We start from the raw sequence: 24,048 nt of genomic DNA, 5'->3' as shown, positions 1-24,048 counted from the left end.
CACACTGGTCTGGCTTTTGATGTGGTTGCACACAACCCACACAAGACCTGCTCCACACAGCTGAGGATTCAAGGCACTCACAGGGAGCAAGCCTGTGACCACAGCAGCAACATAGGATAATGTAAAACTGGCATGCTGTAAAACTGTAAGTAGCAGCAATTTCATTGTGTCTAAATGCTTTGTTGACTTAGGACTACAAGTAGAGGGTGGGGGGGAAATAGGCTTTTTTTGTCTGTTCAAGGTCTTGCTAAACATTTTCAATTTAACAAAGCATTGGTGCAGCCTTGAAACCAGTTCTGAAAACCCATTTTTCCTGGAGCAGAAACATACTGTAATCTGTAGAAAAACATCAAGAGCTCTCAGCAAAAATCCCAACCTTTCAAGGTATGTGCAATTTAAAATCCATTATCCACCGATAACACATGAGCTGCGTTCCTTCCACTACTTTTTCCAATGAAAACCTTGTCTCAAAGGCTGGCAGCTGTCATAATGCTTTGATCCATGTTTAAATTGCCACTCTGGATTTAATATAAAATTTTTAGCTGAGTCAAAGCAAGAGAGGCTTCCTTAATGCCAGACTTAGACAGCCTTTCTGTCTGCAGCCATCTGCGGATGGAGGAGCTGGGGAGTTGTCATGCTGGAGTCTATTCTAGGATCTATGCTAGATGGAAGATACCAGCCTAATCCTTGCGTTCCACAGGGAGAAGAAAACCCACACCATGAGCCTATCCCATCCTCCCACACTGCTCCCAGACATGTCACAGCTGAAACAAGCTATTTGCTACCAACACCTAGCATGAGGAGACCTATGGGTCTGTGTTAGCACTGGGTTAGTGGGCTTGGTGGTGATGGGTCAATGGCTGGATCAGGTGATCTTAGTGGTCTTTTCCAACCTTAATGAGACTGTGATGCTATAATTGCAACTTCTGACACCACCAGCAGCACAGTGGCCAAGATTTGAAAATATTTTCCATGTGGAAGAGGAATCAGAAGCCCAGAATTTAGTGTTATAGAAGACTTTATAAAGTGATCAGGTTGGATATTGAGAGAAATTCCTTCTCAGAAATAGTGGTGGTGCAGTGGCACAGGCTGTCCATGATGGTGGTGAGGTCACCGTCCCTGGAGGCGTTCCAGAACTGTGGGAATGTGGCACTGTGGTCAGTGGGCATGGAGGGGATGGACTGGAAGATCTCAGAGGAGCAACCTTAATGATTCCATGCTTCTGTGATTCCATGATCTAAATGTAACTTAATGCGGTTATGCACGCCCACAAGTCCTGATATCAAATAATCCTATAGTTTGTAGGATGATCCCAACAGTTTGCTGGCAGTATTTTGGCTTCGTAAGTGGCTCTAACGAGGGTTGTACAAGATCAGCCAACTCACCCCCCGGCTCACAGTGATCCATCTCTGCCCAAACTGCAGTGCATTTTTGGAGAACAGAAATATCGGTAGCCCAAAAGTAAAGTGGCATTTGAGTAACTCTCAGTTAGCTTTAACTAATTGAGCAAACTGTTCTGATATCTGTATTAAAAATACCCCACATAACTAAATGTTGGCCATCCTTCTACATGAATAGGTGCAGTGCAGAAAGCACAGACCAGGCAATGAGCTAATGGAGTCATCGTGTTCTTGTTCAGTACTTTGAACAGCCCTGATTTTGGCACCAGCCAGCCTGACTGTGAAGTCACGACAAGAACGTGGCTGTTTCCTGAAAGCAGCAAAGCAAAATGGGTGAGGATTCCCCTTGCAGGAATATTCACACCTGTTCACACTCAGCTTCTCCAGAAATGCCCAGAAGCCAAGCCCAAGGGAAGCACATACACACCAGGAGAGCAAGAAAGGAAGATGTCAATGCTTAGGATGGAGTTCTGTTTGATGTGTCACCACCAAGGGACAACAGGGGTTGCACAGGGACCGTCTGGCTGGCTCCTTTCTGGTTTACACCACTGACAAATGGACCCTTTCCCACTTAGGTGTCTGCTGCTGAACTGAACCATCAGGATGGAACATAAATTAGTCTGACAACCTCTAAAAGGAATCAAGGTTAAAGGACGCAAATGAATGCATTAAACTCATTAAACTGTTAAGCACCAAGTGAAAACCACAAATTGCTAAACACAAATTACAGCTAGGTACAGAAAGCATGCATTCTTGAGTGTGTCTCTGTCCCATCAGAAATGTCTCTGTGACAGTAGGGCATTCGCCATAAGGATCCTTTTCCCAGCTTCAGCTGTCACAGCCTTGACCCCTTGCCCTCAGGAGCCACTTACTGGCCCTGTGAAGGACACAAAGCAAAGCAAGGCAAGCCTGGATTCCAAGATCAGCCTGGTTCCATTCCCAAATGATGAAGTTATATCAGAAGGAGAATCTCCTTCTGATCCTTTCCTTGTATCTCCTGGGAGTCTGTATCCTGCTATAAGAAAGTGACAAAGCTGAGAGAATCCCAGTCCTGCCCAGGGTAGGTTCACACCACCAAAGCTTTGGGAAGACCATCTTGTTCCCTTATCACCAAGCCTGTAATCTTTGTAGGTGGTGAAGGATTTAGTGTGCTGTGAGGTCTGCACCGGACTGATGGGGTCATGGGGAGGGGCAGCCATTGCTCCCCAGCCCCGTGTGCTGTCTCTGAGCTATTCCAACATGGCTGCAGTGTCTCTGCTGAGTGCCTCTCCTACAGGACCCCTGAGCCCTGGCATCTCCCCCTGTGTTTGCAAGCTTTCCTCAATTAACCTAAGACCCTTAGCAGGTCATGCTGGCTCCATCTTTTCCCCTTTGTAGTGTGGACTATTTCCTTCTATCACATCCTCTAAGGCTTCCTGAGGAGCTCTCCATGGAGTCTGTGATGTCAAAACACATTGTAAATCACTTCTCTGAAGCTTTCCCAAGAAGGAGCCCACAAGTGCTGCCATGTCCCTTTGGGTCAATTCCCACCATTCTGTCGGAGCTGCTCAGTGGGTTCTCAGCCTCCAAAAATTCCTTCAGCTCTTTCTCACTGCATTGCAGAGAGCTCAAGTGGGTGCCAAAAACTGAACTCCCTACATCCTGACTCAAAACAGATATCAACAGAGAATTATACGAGCTGTGCAGTGCATTATCCCTGCAGAAGCTTTTCCATGCCTTGTCCTATTAGAAGCCAATTTTTCCATTAAAAATGTAAAACCATCTCAGAAGAGGTACAGAATCTTATGCTGTTTTTTACTGTCTCCAATTTTTTTTTTTTTTTTTCAGATCAAAATACTGGCAGCTTCTCTTCTAAAATGAAATGATTGCTTGAGTAGTCAGCTGTGATGAAGAAGCATTTCTATACCCCTCAGTGTGCTGGTAGCAGAGTGCTGCTTCACTCCTACCCATCTCAATTCAGCTGATAATCTGCCCAGATATTACTTTCTCACCCATTGCACTGTTCCAGCAGCAGTACTGTTGAGTAACTCCAGACCAAAGGAGAATTCTGTCTGTCTTCTCCTGGAGGTTTTGGATAAAAGTGTAGATGTGGCACTCAGGGACACGGTCAGTGGGTGTGGTGGAGGTGGGTTCGTGTTGGATTTGAACTTTTCCGGCGTTAGTGATTCTGTGATTCCATGACTTTTTCATGTAGAGTGCCTTGAGCAGAGCAATGGCATTTAGGGAAAGGAAGGGAAGCTGATGAAAAGTCCATGTCTGACCTTGCAATTTCTTTGAGTCGTCTGTATCATGCAAGGAAGGCAACTGACACTGGAGAGGACAAGGAGGGAAGGAAGAACATGTGACTTACCTCCAAGGATGCCAGCACATTTCTGACTCATTGACAAAGCTGGCTCTTATCCAAGACGTTCTCTGGTGTCACATTTGTGCAAGACCTAGAGGGCACATCCTTACACTGTCAGAGCTTGGCTGAAGGAGTGTGAGATCCACGCTGACTCCACAGGCAGTACTAAAATGTTCTGAAGAAGTGACTTGGAGTTGCTCTGGTGACAGAGTAACCCATGTGTTTTATTTGCTTTTATAGAATGGCTTGGGTTGGAATGGACCTCAAAGATCACGCCCTTACCATGGGCAGGGTTGCCAGCCACTAGATCAGACTGCCCAGGAGCAAACCCTGTCCGTGCAAATGGACCAGTACTCACCATGACAGGGAATAAACCAAATAATATCCCACCTGCTTCTGCTCCCACTTGCCTCTGCTTTTCTTCTCCTATACCCATTGCATTACACAAACCTGATCCAGCAGCAGGTTCAGAGCTGATTCTCAGGATCAATCGACCAAGATGTTCCTAAGCAAAATCACTCAAAGCCAAGCCATGCATCTCCTCACTCTGTCCTTTCTCTTCTCCTTCAGCACAAAGCCAGGAACTACTGGTGCTCTACAGTCAGTAAGGATATAAAGAAACAGATTTTCCTCATCAACAAATCTTTTAAGCTTGTGCTGTGCTAAGTAATGTAAGCCACATTGCCTGGATAGCATTAAGGTTCCCACAAACCCTCACCTGGCCTTAAGATGATGCAAAGGGTTCCCTGAACCTCTTTTAGCACAGAAATTGTGGTTAAAGTTTGTAGCAAGAGAAGGGTGGTGAGTAGAATCTTTTGTTATCTTTTGTTAATCTAATTGGTGCATCTCAAGAAAGCAGACAAGCTGTTGGGTACACAGGCTGTTCCTTTCTGCAGCCTGCTATTTGGCCTTCAAAATAAAGCGATTTTGAGAAGTCATGCGGAACATAATCAGTGGCTAAATCTGGCAGAAAAACAGGGTTTCCTTGTTTTCCTAAGTTCATAAGAAATGCAGGATGCTTGCCAGGGTGGGGTGTACATATGTGTATGAGTGTGATTTGCTGGACGGAGAGGGAGAAGGCAAAATATTTCATGTTTATTTTTATCTGGGGTTAGCAGTGACTCATAAGGAAGCCAAAAGGAACTTAGACCAGCGAACAAACAAAATTTGGGTTGGTGGATTGGATTTGGTGTCTGCAAGTGATGAGGGAACCTGGCATTCCTGTTGGCCTCATCAGTCCCATGTAGAGTTTGATGCCCCTGGCTTCTTATCTCTGAGCCAGCACAGGGCTGGGAAACTCACCACTCCTAGCACCTAAGGACTGAAAGGAAGAGCCTTCTTCACACTGGGGGAGGTTCACTGCAGGTGAAATAGTGGGTGAAATAGCTCAGTAAAAACAGACCAACATTTTTAGACTGAACTTTGTGTCACTGGAAAGTCTCCCAGAAGCTCTTAGATTCAGCAGCTACCTTAGAGGATCTTCAGTTAGTGTTGAAGTCAGCGAAGGAGAAAAGACAAAGAAAATGTATGTCTATAGGGTCTTTAAGTAGTGATCGTACAGCTCTGTGGGTGGACTTCATGACCTCAAGGTTTTTCCTAATTCTAATGATTCTGTGATTCCTTGAGTGGGCATGGTGGGGATAAGTTGGAGGTTGGACTAGAGGATCTTAGTGGTCTTTTCCAACCTTAAGGATTCTATGATTCTGTATCTGAGCTTCTTATGCCAAAAGCAGGAATGAGGCTAACGCTGTCACTGTTCAGGAGCAACCTGATCCAGCTGTGGCTGTCACTGTTCATTGCAGGGCAGTAGGACCAGATGACCTTTAAAGGTCCCTTCTAAATAAAACAATTCGATGATTCTATGACCAAAATTTCCCACGTTTGCAAAAAGCATTTCAGAGAGCAAGAGACTCATCATGAATACTACATGACTCAGAGAAGTCCATGGCACAAAGCTGGAAAGTGATATTGCTGACAAGGTGCTCACCTTCTCTGCCAGTGCCAATTGTGGTACCCATGGGCTCTCATGCCAGAGCTGTGCTGACATTTGGCTGTACTGAGTACATGTGATATAAATGTTCAGCATACACAACGTTGTATATTCAGAACATGTGCAATAGACTATCTGTGTGCACATGTAGGAATATGAAAACCAGAGAGCCAAACCTTCACTGGCCAACCCATATAAACTAGCAACAGTGAACACTTCATCACACCCCTCATCTTGGATGAGATATTCTACAATCAAATGCAGGATCTTCTGGCCTCTCTGAATCACCTGCCCTTTGACACCAGGGATCAATGCCTTATGCTGATGTGAAAGCAGCCTGGGTGAGGTGTATCCTTGACCTCCTCTCTTCTCCTTCAGAGCACGTCCTCCCAACACAGAGAGGTGTGCACCAGCTGAACTCCCCTATGTAACAGTTTTCCTCTGTGATGCTTAGCACAGCACAGGTTTGACACCAGCATCCTTTGAAGGTCCAGTGTGAATACACAAAACCATAATACCCCTTACGACCCTCTTCCGTCCTGCAGTTACCATAGAATCACAGAATCATTTTCAAAGGTCATCTAGTCCAACTCCCAGTGCCATGTGCATTCTTCTCACATGCTTTTGCATCACAGATAAACACAGAGTAAGTGGCAGATGGGACACTTCATAGATGGAATAGTTTCATGCACAGTCACAGCTCTGAAAAATTATCATGAAGACTAATAAGCGCATTAGGTTGTATTGGACTCACTCAAATTGAGTCACTCAAAACAATAAGCTTGTGAGAGGAAGTACAACTGCATTTTTAATGCTGATACCTCTAATTACCATACAGAAATGAGTTACCTTCACTACAGTATAAGCCCTATCACTCCCTCTATCTGACTGAGATAATGACTGGTGGATGGAAGTAGAAATGAAAGGCCTGACCCAGGTAGCTGATAAGCCTGTTTTAGTCTAATTGCAGATTGAGTGATTAATTGAAGAATTGCATTAGGGATTAAATGTTACCCTTGGTCTTCTGCTTGCCTGCCAAGGAGATGTCACTGGACCTTGTATGGGCAGGTAAACACAGATGCCTTCTTCTCTGGGGCCTCTCCTCTTCCTTGGGAGAGGAAATCTGGTGTAATTTGGAAGGCGGAGGAACAGCCCTGAAAACTTCATAGCTCCAGAGGAGGAAAGGGAAAGACAAGCTGTGACCAAAATTCCCCAGGTTTGATGAGAAGACAAGACGTGTCAGCTCTGCGATTGCTCTCCTGCTGTCACAATTAAACCTGTATGGAAATACATTGTTCAGATAATAACAGACTGAAGCAAACCTTTGAGAGTGTGCTAGTAAACACTGAATTACTGCAATAGAAATATTCCCTGTAGAAATGGTGAAGAACTTTAGGATAATTTTTGGTCACACCTCCTGTGAATCTTATAAGTAGAAACAACACCAGCAAGAAATGCATCAGAGGGAGGAAATCAGGAAAAAATATTCTGCAAATCTTCATGTTACAGCTCCCTGGAGTTTGCAGCAAGCACAGGTCAATTAAGCACAGCTATTTGTGAGTGACACAGGACAGCAGTGCATCCCTCTCTATTTCCAGTAATGCCAGATCATCAATCATAGAATCATAGAGTGGTTTGGTTTGGAAGGGACCTGTGTGATCAACAAGTTCCAATACCTCCCAGTAGACCAGGTTTCTCAAAGCCCCATCCAGCCTGGCCTTGAGCACCTCAATTCAAACTGTGTATTTTCTTTCCTGACTACTTCAGGAGACATAGATAGTTCTTGAGAAAGCAAATGTCTGGGTATGCAGAGCCAAGCTGGGCTGGGTCCCAACAAAAACAAAAACATTCTGTCAACCCCATGCCTGCGGACAGGCTGCATCAAGGTAAGAAGGCTCTGCTCTGGTTAAGGACATTGTTTTAGAAAAAGTCTTAGAATCCGAGCTGCACAGTAGAATCTTTTGCTTTGATTCCAGCAGTGAGCTTGAGCTTTGTCATTAAATGTAAATGGAAGCATCAACTCCAAGTAATCCCTGGTCACCTCATGGGAGAGATCAGGTTTACCAGCCAGGCACAGTGCTTGACCTGGCCCCTAACAGAGGCTGTGTGCCAGGATGACACAGCCCTTCTTGGCTTCCTTAGTTCAAGGTCTGTAGAAGGGAAATCTTTTCTGAGAACTTACTAGGTAAAGGATGGAGCCATTGAGTAAAACACTTTGATTTGAATTTTGAATGCAGAAAAGAGAGTTTGAAATTTCTTCCCTAGGGAGTCTTATTCTGGTGCAGTAGGAATTGAAACTAACACAACCATCCCCTTCATAGAGATGTGGAAGATTTTTCTCTCAGGAGAAACTGAAGTTAGGAACCTGATACATACATATTTTTCAATTAAGCTGTATCTTTTAAACACAAAGCATTTAATCATAAAATGATGCTTGCAGTGATGTAAAACAATTGACCTCATACCAGTAAGAATTTTACACATGAAGTCTTATTGTTTGGGAAGGAAAATAACGATTCTCTGCTCTGCCATCTTTAAAAGCATTCTTTTAGGCTTTCATTGAGTGAAATTATTTTATTATTAAAAAAATAACTAACAAACTCTCATTAAATGTAATCATGATAACTGGTTCATTTTAACTACTGTTGAAATTAATGACTGAAGAGCTTGCCTCCTTGTTTTTCCATTTCTTCCTGTGCATTTTTACTTTTGTCAAGGTCAAAGCAATTAAGCTTTCCTCTTCTGACAGGCCAGCTGCCTGGAAGCCCAGGGGAGCTGGGAAGACAGTGTGATTTCAAAGGCAGGATGCTGGGAGGGGTGGAGGAGGAGAAGAAAAAAAAAGAAGCACACGGGTGCCATTTCCTGAGATAAAATGACATGCTTGGGAACATTTTGCCCATGTCACTGAAGAACTGTGTATGTACCCTCTGCTTATCAGTGGACAAGATGCCTCAAACAAGAGTCAGATGCCTGCACAAGGTGAAGTTAATGGAAAAAGGGGCCTCATTCAAAAGATGCTTTAGAAATGATGTTATCTCGAGTGTTTGGGAGATGACTGAGCTGGGCTGAAAATGCATGCAGCCCGTGACTGTACCGTGCTTTGTCTCCTCTCCTGCAACTCTATGAACCTGTGAGCATGTGGGCACCTGCTGAAGTTCCTTTTAAAAAGCACTTCACTGATCCAAAATGTATGGATTTGGAAAGTGTCTTGGCATTCACTGACTTCAAGAAATGCAAACTCCCTGCTGTAAAGTGGCAACGTAAGAGGGAAAAGAGCCCACCAGGCAGGGGCTGGAGGTCCCCTCCTGGCTTTTGCAGTTCTCACTATTACATTGGTGAGCCCTTCTCTGTTGATTTGCTTCCCTCCTTGCCATCTGAGCTGTTCTTCCTGTGACAGGACCAACTCTCTCTTGCTGAGGTCTCCAGAAACTAAATGCTGTAGCACTACAAGTAATAAAAACATGCTAGAAAGGCTCAGAAGCATGCCATCTGAGCTCACAGATTCTTTAAAGGATAAACAATATCCCCAAGCAATTCCAGTTCATGCCCTCATCATCACTTTATAATATCTGTTTTTTATTAAAGCCTTACTTTGCCTAAAACCACAGATCCCACATGTGGGTTAATTCTATAGCAATGAATCTCATTTGTATGCAAAAATATGTCAAACGATGCACCGCTGTTTTCCAAAGAAGCTTTTTCTGGTTTTATGCTAACAATTTTTTTTTCCCCTCCCTCTCTTAGGCTGTTATTATTGTCACAGATTAACGTAAGAATAAAAAGAACAGAGCAAGGAAAGAAAGCCCACAGAACAGCACCCTGTCAAAATCAAATGCTTTGCGTTTTGCATTCCTGCAGACCCAATCATTTCTCACATAGCAGTGAGCCATCACTCATAAAGGGTTTGGTGAACCAACCCAGTTGCTGGTTCCTCTGGTATAGGAGAGCAGTCCAGCAGCATAGAAAAAGGTTTTTTTCATTATCAAGCACCGATAAGAAGTTGTCTCATCTAACTTTGGGCTCTGTAGTATGTGTCTGAGCATTACACGGCATGTCTGCCCTTCCTACACAGTACCACTGAGGTAAGAGGGCATTTGTGGAGCACGTGTCTTTTTCTTGAGGTCTGCTTTCAGCCCAGATTAGTTGTGCCTCAGAAACATTTGGAAGGAGTCACTTACAAAGGGATTTATATGTGTTCTGGGTAAAGGTTTCATTCTTATCCTGATATCTTTTAGAATTATCGGATCATAGAATCATTAAGGTTGGAAAAGACCACTAAAGCACTATCTAGGCATATACCTGAAGTGTCACCATCCCCACATGCCAATTGGCCCAACTGGGTGAGTTTGGCACACACTCAGGTCCTTCTCCATTCCGCAGAGAAGTCACTGCCAGCAGAATCTTCCAGAGACATGAATCCATCGGGATCCCCATAGATCCATGATAAGTCACAACTCATCGGGGGTTCACAGGCAAAGTGTGTCTGAAACCCTGCCCACTTCTACTAAATTAAGCACCTAAGTCACACTGAAATGTCTTCCGTGATCCGTTCCTTGAAATGTAAATGCTCTTGTAAGGCAAAGCATGGGGACTGTCCCTAAAACAAGTTGGTTAATGTTTTGCCGTCTTCCTACATGAATTATCTTAACTTTCCCTTTCAATAGATAGTTCTATAATAACACTTCATAAGTCTTTTTTTTTTTTTTCTGAATCTTTTCTTGTAAGAAACAGATACCTAGCAAAATTCCATGCTACATAATGTCTTCTAATCTTAATCCCTTGAGACTGAGCCCACAAGAGCAAATGGATGGCTAAGAAAAGGAGTGGCTAATAATGTATTCCTGGGTGTTTGGGGGGAGAGGTTGAAGGCTGTGTCTTTCTCTGTTTTGTTCAATTTCAATTGCAAGTCAGACAGGATGCCTTCAATTTCTGGAAAGGTTGGGTATATAACTTGATAAAATCCTGACTGATTAGAAGCATTCTCAGTTAATGACCATCAATTAATGCTAATCTCCAGTGAGTGACAAAGAAAATAATGGATTCCTGGTGCCTACACTGTGCTGTCCACACAGATCAGACAATATCCCTTCCTGCATTGATGAATAAGGAGTGAAGAGCATCAGTGCATAATTCAGAGACCGCAGCTGCTGAATCTGGAGCACCCTGTTGTATTTGCCATGAAATGCTTTGTGAGGACTTGGTCTCAACATGTGCTCATCCACTGATAATCGTAGAATGTCTTGGGTTGGAAGGGACCTCAAAGATGATCCAGTTCCAACCCCCCTGCCATGGGCTGGTTGCCAGCCACCAAATCAGGCACCAGATCAGGCTGCCCAGGAATCCATCCAACCTGGCCTTGAATAACTGCAGGGATAGGAGCTAATGCATCACTGGGAGCTAACACATCAATCTTCTTAAATCACTGGCGAGCATGGAAAAATATCCTGGTGATACCTTCTTCCTTGCAGCATGGAACATATTGCTGGCTATGATGCTCCCAGCTCCAGGGATTGTAGATGTTAGATTTGCTTTTGACCAAAAGGCACTCACAGGTCAGTGACATCCAAATGTATCCTGGTGTATGGCTCTGGATCAGTACAGCAGTTCTCTACTAGACCAATAGCCAGGTTTTCACCTGTTTCTTGGCTCTTTTTCCCCTCTGACAGACAGACAAAGCTTCAGGTAAAGAAATGCTCTCTGTCCGTGTGGCAGACAGTGGCAGCGCCCTCCTGAGAAGGAAACTGCAGCACCACAACCTTCTTGGCATCAGTCTAGAAGAGCTGGCACAGCTGAAGCAGCTGGCTCCAGGGGTCCTAGAGGTCCCTGAAGCAGGACACTGGCAGGAGACCTGATAACTGATACCCAGTATGCTAAAGCCAGTGCAAGGGCACAACCTGAATCTTCCAGGAGCTCCCCTCTTCTTCTTTTGAAGTTACTATGGGCAAATGTTTCCTTAAATAGGCCTTTGCTCTCTCACTGCCCAAGCTTTACAAAGGGAGGCTACAGGAGTTTGGCATGTTTTTCCTTAAGAGTCATCCTCTCTGCAGAAACGATCTCACCTGCAATTAGAAATTTCCTTGGAGGTTTCCAGGGAAATCTCTGTAGTTCTTAGGTATGAGCTCGGGGAGGATGTGCCATCAGCTCGGGCTGCCCAGGCTTTGCTCACTAGAGTAGAGCACCATGCTGCATTAATCTGTTCCAGATAACCCAGCCGCATCTGATGGAGCCAGCTTTCTCCAGAACCAGTTATCAGTTGTCTTACAATGCATTACCCCACTTAGTGTTACAGGAAATACAAGTGTATGGGCTAGCTGAGGCTAATTGTGAAGCAGTTATTCCTAATGACAAATTTTATGTTGAGCATGTTGGCAGTAATCATCACCCTTTTGAAGCTTGGCTCATGAACTCTCAAAGCTTAGCAGCCAGCCTTAACACAGCCTCTCTTTGCAGACCACAAAGAGAGTGGGTTAAAACTTTGCTTTTCTTGATCATCACCAGTAACTGGAATAGCTCCTCTGAGAAGGCTAGTGTTGTGCATCCCATGAATTTTCATCCAACTAATTTCCCTTTTTCTCCCCCTGACAGCTCACAAAAGCATTCATCACCACTGGACGTGGCTTTTGTTGCACTGTGTTTGTACATGAATGCAGTCCAAGACAATGCAGGAAGAGCAGAGCTGGCAAGATCATGCTCTCCTCCCACAATCCTGCAATTACTGTGGATTAAATCAAGAAACAGAAGGCAGTTGCTAAAAACATAGTTAAATATAAGTTGAAAACAAATAAGCAGAGATGTGGGCCTTCTGTGCCAAATGTCAGGTGCACAATGGCTGAAGAAGATGGAGGGAGGAATATTTGGTCAAGAGCACGTGGGAAGGAGCTGTCTCCATCTGAGCTAGTCACCGTCAGATCTGAAGCCAGTAGAGATCGAGTCAATTTAGTCAATGGGACATGAGGCACAGTTCAGACAGATTTAATTTGGGCTTTGTATTTTCAACAAGCAGTTCTAAGGAGCAGCTGACACCTCCCCATCAGCATAAATGTACAGAGAAATTCTAATTCATAACAAGTACCTTCATTCCTGATAGGTGGAAGTCTACAAGTTACCCAAAACAACAGCTTGTTGGATTGTTTCTAAATCCAATGCCTTCACATGGTTCATTCAACAATTTCCCCAGGAAAAAATTCTCTCTGTACCTCCAGCAGTGAGCAGAAAGTTCTCTTGAGAGTTCCTGATTGTAAGAAGGTCCAAATAATATTTTTCCATTGGAAGAATTCAACAGAGACTTACAGCACAAGTGAAATTTCTTTGCCGTGAGGACATTGGAAGCACACAAAAGCAATTGCCCCATATGTGTGCACCACATCATGTGTACTCACACCAGAGTTTCAAATTAGGAATCTAAACATGGGTGTTCACTGCCATTTGAATGGCCTCAGGGCATTTCAGATTTCACACAAAGAAAAGAAATATGAAATAGAGCCTTTGGAGACTTGTACTTGAGCAAAAGTTGGAGCTGCTGAGACATGAACATCTCCAAAGACATTACACGTTCATGGTTTATCCACTGAGCAAAGGCTACTCTATTTTCCTACATCAACCTCACAGATGTAAGCAAGACCCTTTGCAGACTTCATCCCACCTCCCTCTGGTGGCCTGCCTTAAACAGCCTTATGTGTCTAACCTAAGCCAGATGCCCAGGTTCCCTATTTGGTCAGTAGAGGGAAAAAGGATGCTCTCTAGGAGATATCTCAGCCCACTTATCTTCAACAGCCTAGCTGGGTCAGGAACAACCACAGAAAAAGGGCAGCACTGCATGGTAAATAACACCAGAGGATCAGATAGAAGGGATTCGTTATGAAAGGAGCCTCCTCCCCACAGCCAGGTGAGGTTGTGTTAGGGGCACTGTGAAAGCTTCCTACTGGAAGAAGCACTGCAATGGGTTGCCTGGGGAGGAAAATTGTTTCTCCATCACTGGGAGTTTTTAAGCAGGTGTTAGACAGCCCAGGGAGATTCAGAACCTGCCTGGATGCTTTTCTGTGCGGTGTACTGTAGGGAATGGCTTTGGCAGGGGGTTGGACCTGATGATCTCCAGAGTTCCCTTCCAACCCCTATGATTCTGTGATTACATAAAAGTCCTTCTTCATATACATACCTAGAAAAGTGGGTGCAAACGTGGCTTCAATATCTACCACTGCATTCATGTTTCAACAGTGTGGAGAGAAATTACTTCCCTCCCCTAAGCCTTCGCGTTCCCACCAGTGAAACTGGACGAAGTGGCAAAAACCTTCAGTTCTCATTCCCCTGTCAGAGGCATCCCTGCAGTAGATTTGAGGGACTGGAAGATCAGAGAATATATTCTGCTTAAGTATGTGCTTCAAGATCTGTGACAAGAGCCCAGCTCCACTCCAGCTGAAGACAGTATTAAAGTTCTCATCGACTTCAATAGCAGAACAACAAAGCTCTGGTGCTTCAAAGGTGCCTTTTGTGGTTCTTATCCTGCAAATAAGCACCATCTGCTCCTTTCAACAGGGAGCCATCCACCAGTTTCCTGATGTCTCCATGGGCATGGCCCAAATTTATGTAATCACAGCAGTTCCCCCACACTGTCAGGGAGGGACAGACAGCCTCCCCCCGTACCATGGAGCTCTTGAGGATCAACAGGGGGTTTACTTCCATCAAATTAATTGTGCTTGTGTTGAGAGTCCTCACATTTTTCAGTTCTGTGGCACAAGTTGCTAACTCAGCCCAGTCCACAGAGTGCTTGGATTAGCACTAACTGGGACTTATTAATGCGCAATTAGTATTGGTTAAGGAGATGTACAAGTCCTCTGTGGAGGTCGGAACAGCATGGCCTGAGAGCATGCCTTCTCACCATGGCTTAAGAGCATCCATTCTCAGGTGCTTTTAAAGCTGAGACAACTCTTGAATGCAACAAAAACTTCTTTTTATTTTACTTATAATCCTGGAAATTGGGGATATTCAAAGCTTTCTGAACACAGTCCAGCAGGTTTGCTCAAGTATGAGAAGAACTGAGGTCCCTTTCAACCTCAACCATTCTGTGACTCTGTCAAATACCTTTAAGTAAGGAATGAACTGTCTGTTGAACCCAATCAAGACTGGGTGTCTTTCTAGAGACAGGCTATTAATCAGAGCTTCACTTTTGGATATGTTTCCATATAGTAAGTTTTCATGGTGAGAGTTGGATAACAACAAGGACAGCCCATGGTCTTATATGCACACACTCAAAGTAAGTCTGCATTTCCCCATTCATGGAGACATCTCCATCCTTGGAGACAGATCAGGCTGAACAGGGCTCTGAGCACCTGATGGAGCTGTAGGTGTCCCTGTTCATTGCAGTGGGGTTGGAGCAGATGGCCCTTAAGGATCCCTTCCAACTCACACAGTCCTACGATTCTATGATTATAAAAACAAATCTTGCTCTGAAGTCTCATCTCACATCAGTCGTGTCAGATTTCCAGTGATACAAGATACAGCCAAACAGCAACCATGTGCTCAGATGGAACACTGCTATAGAACATGGCTTGTTTGCTTTGAGGTGGAAGAAATATCTTTATATTTACTGTCTCAGAGAAGCAGGTCTCTTACCCTAAAACAATGCCAGCAAATGAGCTAAGTCTAGGAGCTTCAAATTAATGGCACAGAGAAAGAAATCACATGTCCAAAGAGCAATGCTACTCATACTGTTTTCACATCCATTATGTGCTCGCAAAGAATCACAGTTGGATGTCATTATTTTGTCAATTTTGAGAACCAGTGCTTGTTCAAGGTTTTGCTTCATATAAAGGATATTTCAAAGAAAAGAGAAAAGAAAAACCAAACATGTGAGTGTGTGTTTCCAGCTTTTTCTCCACCTCCAAAAGAAGAGTAAGAAAGGAAGACAATAAAGTACGAAATGTCAAAAATCTTTTCTCCCTTGAGTCAGCTCCCAACAAATCATTGTGACACCGTAAGCTCAGACTGGAAGATGCTGCACCGTGACTATGTAGGCATTTTATCATGAAACCTGGGCAGGATGATAAGTATCCATAATTAAATGTCAAAAAGTTTTGTTGATGGGTCTCTCACCATAGGCACCCAGTGGGGCCTAAAGCTCTGGGTTTCTCTTCTCTCAGAAGAGAAAACAATGCCTCTGGTGCCTGAATCTCTAGGAGCATCTGTACATTAGAATCAGAGAATCAATTAGGTTGGAAAAGACCTTCAGGATCAACAAGTCCAACCAACAACCTGACTACCATTTCCCATTCCTTAGTGCCACATCTGCCACACCTCTAAAATACCCCAGATGTGGAGGTCCTACGTGTCCTTGAGCAGAAAGGCTCCCAAACATTTTTCTTTGTACACTGGCCTTCCTCTGCATCCTACTGTATGTTCTATAGAGACCTCATTTCTTCCTAGGTTTTTAAGACTGGTTTTTAAGACAGCATGGCTTGAATCCACTGGGTTTTTTTGACTGTTTTTTTGCTAGTTTGGACCACACTCTAAACATGAATAATATCATAGAATGGCTTGAGTTGGAAAGGACCTTAAAGATCATCTAGTTCCATCCCCTCTGCTGTGGTCAGGATTGCCAGCCACCAGGCCAGGCTGCCCAGGGCTCCATCCATTCAGCCTGGCCTTGATTGCCTCCAGGGATGTAGCGTCCTTGAATGAGTCTTTGGAGAACAATGCAAAAGACTTCAATTCCACTGGCACTTCACAGTGCTTAGAATAGGCAAATTTGTTTGCTATTCTCTAGGCATTTGAGGAAGTCAGATAAGCTGATGTGTGGTCTTGCTTGAGTTCTCTCCTTCACCAGCCCGTTGTCCTTCTGCTCTGTAGTTAAAAACACTTTGAACTTGAGTATTTCCACTCCCTAAAAATGTCTCTATTACCCTTGTCTTGTAGATCATCTAGTTTTGTAGACTTTATATATGAAGTCCCTGCCCTTCTTCAACTGAGGAAGAGTGAGCCTGAGGAACAGAAGGCTCGGAGAGATGACAGCAAACAGCCATTGAAAGAAGATGGTGGACATGTTGTTTTGAGAAAGGGACGTTGTAGCCAGGGTGAAGGGAATGTGACTCGAGGGATTAAGGGTGGCCAGGTCCCAAAGTCCTTGTAGAGCCCCAGCTCCTTGCTCCTCGTGTTGGACATCTGGAGGTATTGGATCCCTCTCACCATGCCCACATATAAGAAGTCCACCGCTGTCCATGCTGGTGCCATCGTGCTGAGCAACTCCAGACAGCCAGACCAAGACACTGAGAGCCCACTTCCAGCCCCAGACATGCTTGTACTCACAAGACAGACATGGACAGGTAATGGTGAGCTGGATGGGTTGAAATCAGTTCTGGCACTTATTGTGCTCAAGTCACTTTTTCATTTCAGGCCCTTATCATCTGAGCGTGGCAGATACAGAAGCAGCCACAGACTCTGTCATGATTCTCATGGCATCAGGATGGGAAGAGGTGAGCTTGGGCTGCACAGTGAAGCTGTAAGAGCACCTGAGTGAAGCTGCTGAAAACAAAAGAGCTTTTCTTCTTAATCAGATGCTCAAAAGCAATTAGAGAAGGTAGAGTGGGGGAAAAATTTTATTCTCCTTTGTCACATTTGCCTTATTATGAGAGCTGTTTCCTAAATTAATAACAATCTATGGTGTCCTGAGCCTCAGCTAGCACCTAACGTGTTCGCTAATCTCAGGAACAATCATGGTCTGAACAAATAATAGTTTGGGTTCCTGCCTCCCTTATCTCCCCTCGCTGCATTGTCCAGCTCTCCTGCTTTGTGTGTACCCAGCACAGCAACCTCACTCCTTTCAGCCTCCTGATGTGATTAACTGTGGCATCTTTAATAAAACCTGCAGCAATATTTCCATTGTAAAGCAGGGCAAAGATTTCATTTTTCTTCCCCTTCTCCTTTACTTTGCCAAATTCCATTTTTATTTCACTGTAAAATTAATCAGCCACTGGAGCATGTGACAGCTCGTCTTATATTTAGTTCTCACTTCTCGTGTGCAGCCTCATTGGATACAGCTGGTTGGTCAAACACAGAGTTGGATTTGTCTGAAAAAACAACACGTGAATTGCCAGACTGGGTTGGACCTTTCCTCCACCAAGCCTAACGTCTTGTTCCAGCAGCAGATAGCATTCTGGTATTATAGCATCTACCAGTCATCCACCCATCCATCCATCCATCCATCCATCCATCCATCCATCCATCCATCCATCCATCTTCCTGCTAAATGCCAAACTGCACAAGCTGGTTACTGGGAACATCTCCCAGCACAGGACAGGGCTTGGACACGCCATGCCAACACCTGTATGTATAAAGGATTGATGTGGCACCGAGGGATACGGGTTAGGGGGCATGGTGGTGATGGGTAAACTGATTCAATGATCTTAGTGGTCTTTTCCAACCTTAATGACTCTATGATTCTGTGTTTCTACTGTCCATGTTAGGTTATTGGCCATGATGGCCTAGAGGAGCTGGCAGGTGAAGAGTCTGGGGAGTTGGGTGTTTGATAGGAAGGGGGATGAGGGAAGGAGCACGAGGGTGAAATCCTTGTCTGTGGAGACATTGAGAAAGAGTTCCTATCTAAATAGTAGCTATATCTATATACATTTAATAAACAGAGGGAGATATAGAGAGTGAAAAAGAGAGAGGGAGAAGATACAGAAAGCACACACATAGTATTTACATGTAACTACCCAAATTCCCAAATGCAAGGAGGCCTTATTAAATCAAAAGTGAAGAGTTAGCTTCTGGAAAATACAATGAAACAAATCAAATTGTCAGAAGTGTGAGATTCCCCTGGGCAGGAGCAGGCTGGGAAAAGCTTCCACTGGCATCTAGTGGCATGTTGCAGAGGCAGTCACTGCAGCCAACTGTACAGCTTCACCTCCAAAATGGGTCACTGTGGAGTAGCAGAGATTTCATTCAGACTAAGAGGTCACCACTTCCAAACTGGGAGTAGAAAGAGGCATTTTTGGATCCTAAACATACCCCAGTGACTTCAGCCATGAAGCACTTTTAGGAATGAATATGAGGGTCTCTGAGTCCATTTTTGATAGCACAAAAGCTAGGGCACGCCAGGGTGAGGTTGTTGGTGGAGCTGATGATTGGCACCATCCAGAGAGTGCAAGGTGAGGTTAGGGTGAATGTATTGTGATAATGGGAAGGATGGGAAAAGGGGAATGTTGCCAAAGCAGTCCTGCACATGAGGGATCTTGCTGCAACACACCTGTGGCTTTACATCTTGGTCTGTCCTGCTTAGGACCTTCTGTGGTACAACCTCATGCATCAAAACAGAAGACTTGAGTAAGGCAAGCTTGATGTTGGTGGTTTGTGGTGGGGTAGAAAACACATGAGCAGGCTTTAACCAAGACACATATGAGGTATAGACAGCTTCTGAACTCCAGGGACCTTGCAACACAAAACTGTGTGAGCTGAGCAGGCATCTCACCCTCCCCTGCTTCAGTTTCCCTAAATCAAAGAGCAGGAGAATAGGATGTTTGCAGCCTTGTGCCACCCTTAAGACAGAGCTTTCTGCTGAGTCTCGAAACCTCTCTACCAGGAAGATTCAGGAGGGTCTGAGTGATTTCTCTGAGGTCTTGCTGAGCCTCAGCCTCACCCAAGTGGTGCTCATCACTCTGCTAAATCATAGAATCATTTAGGTCCTAGTCCAAATGTCAGGGCAGGAGAAGCAATTGCTAATTCCCAGGGAGATTCCAAACAACCCACCAAAATATTGATTTGTTGTCACGTTAAGTATTATAGAATCATAGAATCATAGAATCGTCAAGGTTGGAAAACACCTTTAAGATCATCTATTCCAACTGTCAGCCCACCACCACCATTATTGTAAACTTATATCTAGAAGTTAAGAATATATCGCTCACAGGAGCCTGTCTGGTGACACTGCAGTGATTGCACTGCCTCAGCGTTCACCTTGCACAACCTGCACAATCTTTGTGCCTTCATTGAGCAACACAAGGGCTGCTGTGCTGCTTGCAAGGCACGAGCCTTTCTGCTTCCATTCTGGGGGCTGCCAGCTGCTGTGGACAGAGAACCACTGGATAAATACATCCTCCCTCATACAAAGCAAATGCCTTCATTCCAAAGCAGCCGCATCCTGACCGCAAAAGGGCAAGAACTACAATCCCCAAGAACTACAACCCCCAGCAGGCAGTGCGGAGCTCCAACCCTCAGCTTTCCTCCTTCCCCCCCAGTGCTGCAGCCAGCAGTGAGACTCACACTTGGGAATCCCACCCGTTGGCACCCCATCCCCTCGGCCTTTTGCTCTCTGCCTTTGTTCAGTTCACCCTTCCTCCGGCAGCTCTCGCTGCTCTGCCTGCAGACTTCCTTTCGGTCGTTCGGGCTGCGGATGCGGGGAGGCAGCAGTACGCTGTGCCTTGGTTGCCCCCAGGCAGAGGGATGATGCCAGCCCCAGACTGACAGCTCATCCAGGTAAGGTGCTTTTCTGACAGCCCCATCTCCATGTGTCCGGGTAGGCTGAGGAAAAGGCAAATTGCCTCTCGCTGGGATGCTGTCCTTGGTTGCTGAGCTGGAAGGAAAGGCGGGCTTTGGATTGGCAGGATCTGGATGCTTGGAAATAAAAAGAAAGAAAGCAGGCAGGGATTTTTACTTTAACACCAATCGGGATGTGTTGCTTTTTGCCAAAATCCAGGGGTAACAAAACCCAGCGAAGTGCTGCTGCAGATTTCCTAACTATTGGTGGTCAGGGGCTGACTCTGCTGCCTGCCCAGGGGGTGAATGGCCTTTCTGGGTAACAGCGTGCTTTGGAACTTTTCTGAGCCCTCTTAGCAGCCTGGCCAATGCTGAGGCTTTGTCTGCTGGATTAAAATCTGTTGTAGGGTCAGATATCAGCTCCCCACCCAGGAGGGTTCTGGTTCCTTGGGAGCTTCCACCCCCCACTGGCAATCTCTACCTGTGTCCTGCTCCAAGTCTGCATGTTTTGTCTCTTCTCACCCTAGAAAAGCTTGTAGGTTGTTGCTTTTTACATATATTTTACTTTTTCCACCAGTTCTTCTGTCCCAGTCTGTCTAGTTCTGCCTGGACAGGAGCATCATTGTGCTTCAGAGGTGGATCTCCAGACATCAGAGGGGATCCTGGGTTTGCTGAAGGGGACTACATTTGAAATAACTTTTCTCATTATAACTGCCCTCTGAAATAGCTGTCCCTCTTCATTTACCTCTCTGAGCCTTTCCTTTGAGGAGCATACAGTTACAATCTCCTCACCACCATTGTGTTGGGATGTCCATGCGCCCAATCTCCCATTGAATCTCCTGATCCATGGCACATGCCTGCATCCCTTGTGCCTTGGTGGCCATCTCCCCAGGGACTCATCTTCCCAGTCACAGCCTCCCAGAGCTCCAGGGGAGGTCCCACTGGCAACCCATGTCCATGTTGGCAGCCACCCCATAACTGGTAGGTTTGGCAGCAGCACCTCCAGTGTAAGCTTGGCCAGCCATATGGCTTTGTTGGCAGTCACCTCCAGCAATAATGTTCCTCCCCTCCGTCTTTCTTGATCTTTTCCCAGCTGGAATTCACAGTCTTGAGAGGAGATGCTGCTCACATCTGTTGGCCCTTCCTTTTGTCTAATGGCAACACATAGGATCCAGACCCTGCAGCATACTGACCCTTCTCTGAAGGGGACAAAGTCACTTCAGCTTTCTGCATCCCACTTCTCCAGATGTACACTGACCCCATTTCCCCTGTGCATGGAGGTCTGCCAGCACAAAACAGCAAAGTTTATTCTGCAAGCAGTGCCAAGTTTTGTTTTCTTAGGGGCTTGGGGGAGAAATTGCAACAATTGCATTGCAATAATGCAAACTGCATTACATTATTAATGCATTTACTTCTAAATCTTGGTAAAAGAATGGAGAACTATTCTGATAGTAAGACACTGGTGCAGCAATAGAGCTGAAATCTCAGCATCATTCTAGCAGTGAGTGCATAAATCCTTGCATTGCCAGGGGAAATCAGCTTGTTCCTGATCTCTTTGTTGGAATCTTGTGGCTTCAAATGTCCTGAGTTCTGTCTCCCATGGAGCAGCTGAGGTGTGACCCATTGTGTTTATGTACTGAACAAAGCTGGTGGAGAAGAAACAATGCCTTAATTTTCCCTTTATTTTTTCAGTCTGGCAATCTCCGGGAATGCGAAGAAGCTCCCGCAAGAGATCAGAGAGGACAGGAGATGAAGTTACAAACATTGCTTCTGCAGCTGAGCCAAAGGAGGCTGAGAAATGAGGAAGACCACACACACCTCGTCAGCCTTTTCCTTATGGGGAACAAAGCACGTCCATCAAAGTACACCTCAGTGTGTACGTCCTGATGGTTTTTGTATCCTCCCTGGCAGTCCGTCCCCGTAACATCGTGGCCTTTTGGCAGCCCCATCACTCGGAGCACCGTTGCCATGAAGGCCGTGGTGAAGCACGTGGTGAAGGCACACCTGTGCCAGGAGTGTGGCAAGTCCTTCAGCAAGAAGGGCAACCTGAAGAGACACCAGTGCGTCCACACGGCGGAGGAGCTCTTCGCTTGCGGGGAGTGTGGCCGGCGTTTCACCACCAGGGGCCACCTGAGGACCCACCAGAGCATCCACACCGGGGAGCGGTCCTTCTGCTGCGGGGAGTGCGGGCGTTCCTTCCGCCTGGAGATATGCCTGGCGGCCCACAGGAAGACACACACTAAGGGTGGGCCCTACCTCTGTGCCCACTGTGGCAAGAGGCTGAGCACAAAGATCTACTTCAACATCCACATGCGGACGCACACGGAGAAGAGGCCGTTCGCCTGCAGCGAGTGCGGGAAGAGCTTTGTGAAGAAGGGAACGCTCACGGCCCACAAGGAGACCCATAAGAGGGAGAAGCCCTTCCAGTGCCCTGAGTGCAGCAGATGCTTTGGGCAGAGTGCCATGCTGTTGGCCCACCAGAAGATTCACCTTCGTGGAGGGCCTTTCATTTGCACCGAGTGTGGGAAGAGCTTGAGCACCAAGCGGTATTTCAACGTCCACCAGAGGAACCATGCTAAGGAAAAGCCACTCAAGGGACACATTGAAGATGTGCCTCTCCAGGTCATACAGATTAAAGAGGAAACTGCCTTTAAGTCAGAAGAGAATGTGTTGGAGTGTGTGTTTAATGAAGGACCTAAAATCCCATGTGATCCAAAAAGCCCTCATGGGAAAATCCAAACGAAAGAGGAACCAGGACCACCCGCCTGCGACACAGAAAACATCACTGCAATAGCCTGCCAGAAACTTCACATCAAGGAAGAACCACAAGAAAACCTGGACTGTGGAAAGCTCTTCGATCCAGAACTCTCATTGATGGCTTTACAGGGAAGACAGGTTAAAAAGGAAAGGAATTCTGATGGGCACCATGACCAAAAAGGTCCCGTAGCTGGTAACAGGGTGCTCCATGTGAAGGAAGAACCACAGAAAAGCACTGACAGTGAGATCCACTGTGGTCAGAAGCCAAACCCAAGTGCCACCCAAAGGATCCAGATTGAAGAACGAACTGGTGTGGAGGATGACCACCAGGAGAGACAGAGCCCACGGAGGAAGCAGAAGAAATGCAGTCAGCCCACCAAAGAGGGGACGCCAGAGAAATCCACATCCAAGAAAGAACCCTCAACAAAACAAGCTTCCAAAGGTGAACGGATATTTTCCTGTCCTGAGTGTGGCAAGAGTTTCAATCAGAAATCAAACCTGACCAGACACCAGAAGATCCACACGAGCGAGGGGCCGTACAAGTGCAGCGAGTGCGGGGAGAGCTTCCGCATGAGCCGCAAACTGGTCCGGCACCAGCGAGCCCACATGAGCGAGCCTTTCAAATGCACCGAGTGTGGGAAGAGCTTCACCCAGCGCTCCAACCTGGTTCGACATCAGAGGATTCACACCAAGGAGGAGCCCTACCAGTGCCCTGAGTGCGAGAAGACCTTCAACCAGAAGGCCAATCTCTTCCAGCATCAAACGATCCACGTCCGCATGGGGCCTTGCAAATGCACCAAGTGTGGGAAATGCTTCCCCCAGAAGCGTCACCTCATTAAACATCAGCTGCTCCACTCCCGAGGTGGGGCCTACAAGTGTGGGGTCTGCGGGAAACGCTACCGGCTGAAGAAGTATCTGAGGAGGCACCAGAAAATCCATGCGCGGGAAGGAGCTGGCTCCAATGTGAAACGTGGGGAGGACACAAGGCCTGGTGGTGGGTCTCACCCCACTGAGCAGATGACCCTGCGATGAGTGAAGAGGAGAGCTGAGAGGATCTGGTTCCCATTCCTGAAGGAAAAATCTTTGAGAAACAG

At 45.8% G+C, this 24,048-nt stretch overlaps 1 protein-coding gene across 1 annotated transcript; it reads left to right on the top strand.

Moving 5' to 3' along the window:
- The first annotated feature begins 22,165 nt into the window (after window positions 1-22,165).
- LOC122189780 (zinc finger protein 665-like) lies at window positions 22,166-24,048 on the top strand. Its single transcript, XM_042889156.1, has one exon. The coding sequence runs from the start codon at window positions 22,166-22,168 to the stop codon at window positions 23,984-23,986; it is 1,821 nt and encodes a 606-aa protein (XP_042745090.1). The 3' UTR covers window positions 23,987-24,048.

Source organism: Lagopus leucura, unplaced genomic scaffold, assembly GCF_019238085.1.
Source record: "Lagopus leucura isolate 7727_CA_CO unplaced genomic scaffold, USGS_WTPT01 Super-Scaffold_100157, whole genome shotgun sequence".
Classification (NCBI taxonomy): domain Eukaryota; kingdom Metazoa; phylum Chordata; class Aves; order Galliformes; family Phasianidae; genus Lagopus; species Lagopus leucura.
This window is presented reverse-complemented; position numbering and strand designations above follow the sequence as displayed.